At 52.3% G+C, this 10000-nt stretch overlaps 1 protein-coding gene across 1 annotated transcript in view; it reads right to left on the reverse strand.

Moving 5' to 3' along the window:
* Nucleotides 1–354: 354 nt before the first annotated feature.
* Nucleotides 355–10000, reverse strand: part of LOC127922371 (methylthioribose-1-phosphate isomerase) — a 24819-nt gene continuing 15173 nt past the window's right edge. The window contains exons 4-5 of the mRNA XM_052506091.1: nt 1822–1998; nt 355–593 (exon numbers count right to left, since the gene is read on the reverse strand). Of these exons, the coding sequence (XP_052362051.1) occupies nt 355–593; nt 1822–1998 (416 nt within the window). The remainder of the gene's footprint in view (nt 594–1821; nt 1999–10000) is intronic.

Consider the following 10000-nt stretch of genomic DNA (forward strand, 5'->3'; position numbering starts at 1 on the left):
ATATCTCTACCACTACACTGTTATATCTCTACCAGGGGGACTACACTGTTATATCTCTACCACTACACTGGTATATCTCTACCAGGGACTACACTGTTATATCTCTACCAGGGACTACGCTGTTATATCTCTACCAGGGACTACGCTGTTATATCTCTACCAGGGACTACGCTGTTATATCTCTACCACTACACTGTTATATCTCTACCAGGGACTACGCTGTTATATCTCTCTACCACTACACTGGTATATCTCTACCAGGGACTACACTGTTATATCTCTACCACTACACTGTTATCTCTCTACCAGGGACTACACTGTTATATCTCTACCAGGGACTACGCTGTTATCTCTCTACACACACACACCTGGGGCAGCGATGGGTACTCCGTTGATGCTGGTGAGTTCCTCGGCAGGACGCTCCTCGATGACAATGTGCCGGCCGCTCTCCAGACTCAGGTCACATGACGTGCTGGGCGCCGCCACGTAGAACGGGATCCCATGGTGCTTTGCGGCGATGGCCAGCTGGTACGTGCCGATTTTGTTGGCCGTGTCACCGTTAGCAACCACCCTGTCCGCCCCTACGACAACAGCTGAGACGGGGAGAGGGAAGAGAGAGGAACAGGGGGAAGGGAGAGAGAAGAGAGAGAGGAAGAGGGGGAAGGGGAGAGAGAGAGAGAGGAAGAGGGGGAAGGGAGAGAGAGAAAGAGGAAGAGAGAGGGGGAAGGGAGAGAGAGAGAGAGAGGGAGAGGGGGAAGGGAGAGACAGAGAGAGAGAGAGAGAGAGAGAGAGAGAGAGAGAGAGGGAAGGGAGAGAGAGAGAGAGAGAGAGAGAGAGAGAGAGAGAGAGAGAGAGAGAGAGAGAGGAAGGGAAGGGGTAGACAGAGAGAGAGGGAAGGGATAGACAGAGAGAGAGGGAAGGGATAGACAGAGAGCGAGAGCGAGAGAGAGAGAGAGAGAGAGAGAGAGAAGGGAAGGGATAGACAGAGAGAGAGAGAGAGAGAGAGAAGGGAAGGGATAGACAGAGAGAGAGAGAGAGAGAGAGAGAAGGGAAGGGATAGAGAGAGAGAGAGAGAGAGAGAGAGAGAGGGAAGGGATAGACAGAGAGAGAGAGAGAGAGAGAGAGAGAGAAGGGATAGACAGAGAGAGAGAGAAGGGAAGGGATAGACAGAGAGAGAGAGAGAGAGAGGGAAGGGATAGACAGAGAGAGAGAGAGAGAGAGAGAGAGAGAGAGAGAGAGAGAGAGAGAGAGAGAGAGAGAGAGAGAGAGAGAGAGAGAGAGGGAAGGGATAGACAGAGAGTGAGAGAGAGAGGAAATCACAGTATAGTGTTAAGAGACGGATAGAACATCAAACCAGAGCAGTTATTGGAGAAGGAGAAGAAGAGAGAGTAAAGACAGGCAGGCAGTCAGACACAGTCAGACAGGCAGGCAGGCAGTCAGACACAGTCAGACAGGCAGTCAGGAAGGCAGTCAGGAAGGCAGTCAGACAAGCAGACAGGCAGTCAGGCAGTCAGTCAGGCAGGCAGGTAGACAGGCAGGCAGGCAGTCACACAAGCAGACAGGCAGTCAGGCAGGCAGGTAGACGGGCAGGCAGTCAGGCAGTTAGACAGGCAGTCAGACAGGCAGTCAGACAAGCAGACAGGCAGTCAGTCAGGCAGGCAGGTAGACAGGCAGGCAGGCAGTCAGTTAGACAGGCAGTCAATCAGGCAGTCAGACAGGCAGGCAGGCAGTCAGGAAGGCAGTCAGTTAGACAGGCAGTCAGACAGACAGGCAGTCAGACAGACAGGCAGTCAGACAGACAGGCAGTCAGACTGTGTATACCTGTGATGCTCTTCTCTCTCATGGTGAGTGCAGCCATGCTGTCTGTGATGAGAGTAGCAGGGAAACCTTCAGCCACGGCCTCATAGGCTGTCAGTCTGGCCCCTTGGTTATAGGGTCTGGTCTCTGTACAATACATCCGCTTCAGTCTGCCGAGAGCATGGAGGGAACGCACCACACCTGGAGACACACACACTGGTTATAGTCTGGTACTAGAGCATGGAGGGAACGCACCACACCTGGAGACACACACACTGGTTATAGTCTGGTACTAGAGCATGGAGGGAACGCACCACACCTGGAGACACACACTGGTTATAGTCTGGTACTAGAGCATGGAGGGAACGCACCACACCTGGAGACACTGGTTATAGTCTGGTACTAGAGCATGGAGGGAACGCACCACACCTGGAGACACTGGTTATAGTCTGGTACTAGAGCATGGAGGGAACACACCACACCTGGAGACACTGGTTATAGTCTGGTACTAGAGCATGGAGGGAACGCACCACACCTGGAGACACTGGTTATAGTCTGGTACTAGAGCATGGAGGGAACACACCACACCTGGAGACACTGGTTATAGTCTGGTACTAGAGCATGGAGGGAACGCACCACACCTGGAGACACACACTGGTTATAGTCTGGTACTAGAGCATGGAGGGAACACACCACACCTGGAGACACACACTGGTTATAGTCTGGTACTAGAGCATGGAGGGAACACACCACACCTGGAGACACACACTGGTTATAGTCTGGTACTAGAGCATGGAGGGAACACACCACACCTGGAGACACACACTGGTTATAGTCTGGTACTAGAGCATGGAGGGAACACACCACACCTGGAGACACTGGTTATAGTCTGGTACTAGAGCATGGAGGGAACACACCACACCTGGAGACACTGGTTATAGTCTGGTACTAGAGCATGGAGGGAACGCACCACACCTGGAGACACACACTGGTTATAGTCTGGTACTAGAGCATGGAGGGAACGCACCACACCTGGAGACACTGGTTATAGTCTGGTACTAGAGCATGGAGGGAACACACCACACCTGGAGACACTGGTTATAGTCTGGTACTAGAGCATGGAGGGAACACACCACACCTGGAGACACTGGTTATAGTCTGGTACTAGAGCATGGAGGGAACACACCACACCTGGAGACACTGGTTATAGTCTGGTACTAGAGCATGGAGGGAACACACCACACCTGGAGACACTGGTTATAGTCTGGTACTAGAGCATGGAGGGAACGCACCACACCTGGAGACACACACACTGGTTATAGTCTGGTACTAGAGCATGGAGGGAACGCACCACACCTGGAGACACACACACTGGTTATAGTCTGGTACTAGAGCATGGAGGGAACACACCACACCTGGAGACACTGGTTATAGTCTGGTACTAGAGCATGGAGGGAACGCACCACACCTGGAGACACTGGTTATAGTCTGGTACTAGAGCATGGAGGGAACACACCACACCTGGAGACACTGGTTATAGTCTGGTACTAGAGCATGGAGGGAACGCACCACACCTGGAGACACACATACTGGTTATAGTCTGGTACTAGAGCATGGAGGGAACGCACCACACCTGGAGACACTGGTTATAGTCTGGTACTAGAGCATGGAGGGAACGCACCACACCTGGAGACACACACTGGTTATAGTCTGGTACTAGAGCATGGAGGGAACGCACCACACCTGGAGACACACACACTGGTTATAGTCTGGTACTAGAGCATGGAGGGAACGCACCACACCTGGAGACACACACTGGTTATAGTCTGGTACTAGAGCATGGAGGGAACGCACCACACCTGGAGACACACACACTGGTTATAGTCTGGTACTAGAGCATGGAGGGAACGCACCACACCTGGAGACACACACTGGTTATAGTCTGGTACTAGAGCATGGAGGGAACGCACCACACCTGGAGACACACACTGGTTATAGTCTGGTACTAGAGCATGGAGGGAACGCACCACACCTGGAGACACACACACTGGTTATAGTCTGGTACTAGAGCATGGAGGGAACGCACCACACCTGGAGACACTGGTTATAGTCTGGTACTAGAGCATGGAGGGAACACACCACACCTGGAGACACACACTGGTTATAGTCTGGTACTAGAGCATGGAGGGAACACACCACACCTGGAGACACACACTGGTTATAGTCTGGTACTAGAGCATGGAGGGAACGCACCACACCTGGAGACACACACTGGTTATAGTCTGGTACTAGAGCATGGAGGGAACGCACCACACCTGGAGACACACACTGGTTATAGTCTGGTACTAGAGCATGGAGGGAACGCACCACACCTGGAGACACACACTGGTTATAGTCTGGTACTAGAGCATGGAGGGAACGCACCACACCTGGAGACACTGGTTATAGTCTGGTACTAGAGCATGGAGGGAACACACCACACCTGGAGACACACACTGGTTATAGTCTGGTACTAGAGCATGGAGGGAACGCACCACACCTGGAGACACTGGTTATAGTCTGGTACTAGAGCATGGAGGGAACGCACCACACCTGGAGACACACACTGGTTATAGTCTGGTACTAGAGCATGGAGGGAACGCACCACACCTGGAGACACACACTGGTTATAGTCTGGTACTAGAGCATGGAGGGAACGCACCACACCTGGAGACACTGGTTATAGTCTGGTACTAGAGCATGGAGGGAACGCACCACACCTGGAGACACACACTGGTTATAGTCTGGTACTAGAGCATGGAGGGAACGCACCACACCTGGAGACACTGGTTATAGTCTGGTACTAGAGCATGGAGGGAACGCACCACACCTGGAGACACACACTGGTTATAGTCTGGTACTAGAGCATGGAGGGAACGCACCACACCTGGAGACACACACTGGTTATAGTCTGGTACTAGAGCATGGAGGGAACGCACCACACCTGGAGACACACACTGGTTATAGTCTGGTACTAGAGCATGGAGGGAACGCACCACACCTGGAGACACACACTGGTTATAGTCTGGTACTAGAGCATGGAGGAACGCACCACACCTGGAGAACACACACACACTGGTTATAGTCTGGTACTAGAGCATGGAGGAACGCACCACACCTGGAGACACTGGTTATAGTCTGGTACTAGAGCATGGAGGGAACGCACCACACCTGGAGACACACACACTGGTTATAGTCTGGTACTAGAGCATGGAGGGAACGCACCACACCTGGAGACACACACACTGGTTATAGTCTGGTACTAGAGCATGGAGGGAACGCACCACACCTGGAGACACACACTGGTTATAGTCTGGTACTAGAGCATGGAGGGAACGCACCACACCTGGAGACACACACTGGTTATAGTCTGGTACTAGAGCATGGAGGAACGCACCACACCTGGAGACACACACTGGTTATAGTCTGGTACTAGAGCATGGAGGGAACGCACCACACCTGGAGACACACACTGGTTATAGTCTGGTACTAGAGCATGGAGGGAACGCACCACACCTGGAGACACACACTGGTTATAGTCTGGTACTAGAGCATGGAGGAACACACCACACCTGGAGACACTGGTTATAGTCTGGTACTAGAGCATGGAGGGAACGCACCACACCTGGAGACACTGGTTATAGTCTGGTACTAGAGCATGGAGGGAACGCACCACACCTGGAGACACACACACTGGTTATAGTCTGGTACTAGAGCATGGAGGGAACGCACCACACCTGGAGACACACACACTGGTTATAGTCTGGTACTAGAGCATGGAGGAACGCACCACACCTGGAGACACACACTGGTTATAGTCTGGTACTAGAGCATGGAGGGAACGCACCACACCTGGAGAGACACACTGGTTATAGTCTGGTACTAGAGCATGGAGGGAACGCACCACACCTGGAGACACACACTGGTTATAGTCTGGTACTAGAGCATGGAGGGAACACACCACACCTGGAGACACACACACTGGTTATAGTCTGGTACTAGAGCATGGAGGGAACGCACCACACCTGGAGACACACACACTGGTTATAGTCTGGTACTAGAGCATGGAGGGAACGCACCACACCTGGAGACACACACTGGTTATAGTCTGGTACTAGAGCATGGAGGAACGCACCACACCTGGAGACACACACTGGTTATAGTCTGGTACTAGAGCATGGAGGGAACGCACCACACCTGGAGACACACACTGGTTATAGTCTGGTACTAGAGCATGGAGGAACGCACCACACCTGGAGACACACACTGGTTATAGTCTGGTACTAGAGCATGGAGGGAACACACCACACCTGGAGACACACACTGGTTATAGTCTGGTACTAGAGCATGGAGGGAACGCACCACACCTGGAGACACTGGTTATAGTCTGGTACTAGAGCATGGAGGAACGCACCACACCTGGAGACACACACACTGGTTATAGTCTGGTACTAGAGCATGGAGGGAACGCACCACACCTGGAGACACACACACTGGTTATAGTCTGGTACTAGAGCATGGAGGGAACGCACCACACCTGGAGACACACACTGGTTATAGTCTGGTACTAGAGCATGGAGGGAACGCACCACACCTGGAGACACACACTGGTTATAGTCTGGTACTAGAGCATGGAGGGAACGCACCACACCTGGAGACACACACTGGTTATAGTCTGGTACTAGAGCATGGAGGGAACGCACCACACCTGGAGACACACACTGGTTATAGTCTGGTACTAGAGCATGGAGGGAACGCACCACACCTGGAGACACACACTGGTTATAGTCTGGTACTAGAGCATGGAGGGAACGCACCACACCTGGAGACACACACTGGTTATAGTCTGGTACTAGAGCATGGAGGGAACGCACCACACCTGGAGACACACACTGGTTATAGTCTGGTACTAGAGCATGGAGGGAACGCACCACACCTGGAGACACACACACTGGTTATAGTCTGGTACTAGAGCATGGAGGGAACGCACCACACCTGGAGACACTGGTTATAGTCTGGTACTAGAGCATGGAGGGAACGCACCACACCTGGAGACACACACACTGGTTATAGTCTGGTACTAGAGCATGGAGGGAAGAGACACGCACCACACCTGGAGACCACACACACTGGTTATAGTCTGGTACTAGAGCATGGAGGGAACGCACCACACCTGGAGACACACTGGTTATAGTCTGGTACTAGAGCATGGAGGAACGCACCACACCTGGAGACACACACACTGGTTATAGTCTGGTACTAGAGCATGGAGGGAACGCACCACACCTGGAGACACACACTGGTTATAGTCTGGTACTAGAGCATGGAGGGAACGCACCACACCTGGAGACACACACTGGTTATAGTCTGGTACTAGAGCATGGAGGGAACGCACCACACCTGGAGACACACACACTGGTTATAGTCTGGTACTAGAGCATGGAGGGAACACACCACACCTGGAGACACTGGTTATAGTCTGGTACTAGAGCATGGAGGGAACGCACCACACCTGGAGACACTGGTTAGTCTGGTACTAGAGCATGGAGGGAACGCACCACACCTGGAGACACACACACTGGTTATAGTCTGGTACTAGAGCATGGAGGGAACGCACCACACCTGGAGACACACACACTGGTTATAGTCTGGTACTAGAGCATGGAGGGAACGCACCACACCTGGAGACACACACTGGTTATAGTCTGGTACTAGAGCATGGAGGGAACGCACCACACCTGGAGACACACACTGGTTATAGTCTGGTACTAGAGCATGGAGGGAACGCACCACACCTGGAGACACACACACTGGTTATAGTCTGGTACTAGAGCATGGAGGGAACACACCACACCTGGAGACACACACACTGGTTATAGTCTGGTACTAGAGCATGGAGGGAACGCACCACACCTGGAGACACACACACTGGTTATAGTCTGGTACTAGAGCATGGAGGGAACGCACCACACCTGGAGACACACACTGGTTATAGTCTGGTACTAGAGCATGGAAGGAACGCACCACACCTGGAGACACACACTGGTTATAGTCTGGTACTAGAGCATGGAGGGAACGCACCACACCTGGAGACACTGGTTATAGTCTGGTACTAGAGCATGGAGGGAACGCACCACACCTGGAGACACTGGTTATAGTCTGGTACTAGAGCATGGAGGGAACGCACCACACCTGGAGACACACACTGGTTATAGTCTGGTACTAGAGCATGGAAGGAACGCACCACACCTGGAGACACACACTGGTTATAGTCTGGTACTAGAGCATGGAGGGAACGCACCACACCTGGAGACACACACTGGTTATAGTCTGGTACTAGAGCATGGAGGGAACGCACCACACCTGGAGACACTGGTTATAGTCTGGTACTAGAGCATGGAGGGAACGCACCACACCTGGAGACACACACTGGTTATAGTCTGGTACTAGAGCATGGAGGGAACACACCACACCTGGAGACACTGGTTATAGTCTGGTACTAGAGCATGGAGGGAACGCACCACACCTGGAGACACTGGTTATAGTCTGGTACTAGAGCATGGAGGGAACACACCACACCTGGAGACACTGGTTATAGTCTGGTACTAGAGCATGGAGGGAACGCACCACACCTGGAGACACACACTGGTTATAGTCTGGTACTAGAGCATGGAGGGAACACACCACACCTGGAGACACTGGTTATAGTCTGGTACTAGAGCATGGAGGGAACACACCACACCTGGAGACACTGGTTATAGTCTGGTACTAGAGCATGGAGGGAACGCACCCCACCTGGAGACACACACTGGTTATAGTCTGGTACTAGAGCATGGAGGGAACGCACCACACCTGGAGACACACATACTGGTTATAGTCTGGTACTAGAGCATGGAGGGAACGCACCACACCTGGAGACACTGGTTATAGTCTGGTACTAGAGCATGGAGGGAACGCACCACACCTGGAGACACACATACTGGTTGTAGTCTGGTACTAGAGCATGGAGGGAACGCACCACACCTGGAGACACTGGTTATAGTCTGGTACTAGAGCATGGAGGGAACGCACCACACCTGGAGACACTGGTTATAGTCTGGTACTAGAGCATGGAGGGAACGCAACACACCTGGAGACACACACACTGGTTATAGTCTGGTACTAGAGCATGGAGGGAACACACCACACCTGGAGACACTGGTTATAGTCTGGTACTAGAGCATGGAGGGAACGCACCACACCTGGAGACACTGGTTATAGTCTGGGACTAGAGCATGGAGGGAACGCACCACACCTGGAGACACTGGTTATAGTCTGGTACTAGAGCATGGAGGGAACACACCACACCTGGAGACACTGGTTATAGTCTGGTACTAGAGCATGGAGGGAACGCACCACACCTGGAGACACTGGTTATAGTCTGGTACTAGAGCATGGAGGGAACGCACCACACCTGGAGACACTGGTTATAGTCTGGTACTAGAGCATGGAGGGAACGCACCACACCTAGAGACACTGGTTATAGTCTGGTACTAGAGCATGGAGGGAACGCACCACACCTGGAGACACTGGTTATAGTCTGGTACTAGAGCATGGAGGGAACACACCACACCTAGAGACACTGGTTATAGTCTGGTACTAGAGCATGGAGGGAACGCACCACACCTGGAGACACACACTGGTTATAGTCTGGTACTAGAGCATGGAGGGAACACACCACACCTAGAGACACTGGTTATAGTCTGGTACTAGAGCATGGAGGGAACGCACCACACCTGGAGACACACACTGGTTATAGTCTGGTACTAGAGCATGGAGGGAACACACCACACCTGGAGACACACACTGGTTATAGTCTGGTACTAGAGCATGGAGGGAACGCACCACACCTGGAGACACTGGTTATAGTCTGGTACTAGAGCATGGAGGGAATGCACCACACCTGGAGACACTGGTTATAGTCTGGTACTAGAGCATGGAGGGAACGCACCACACCTGGAGACACACACACTGGTTATAGTCTGGTACTAGAGCATGGAGGGAACGCACCACACCTGGAGACACTGCTTATAGTCTGGTACTAGAGCACAGAGACACACTGGTTATAGTCTGGTACTAGAGCCCAGACACACTGGTTATAGTCTGGTACTAGAGCCCAGACACA

This window comes from Oncorhynchus keta, unplaced genomic scaffold (genome assembly GCF_023373465.1).
Source record: "Oncorhynchus keta strain PuntledgeMale-10-30-2019 unplaced genomic scaffold, Oket_V2 Un_contig_2546_pilon_pilon, whole genome shotgun sequence".
NCBI classification, from domain to species: Eukaryota; Metazoa; Chordata; class Actinopteri; order Salmoniformes; family Salmonidae; genus Oncorhynchus; species Oncorhynchus keta.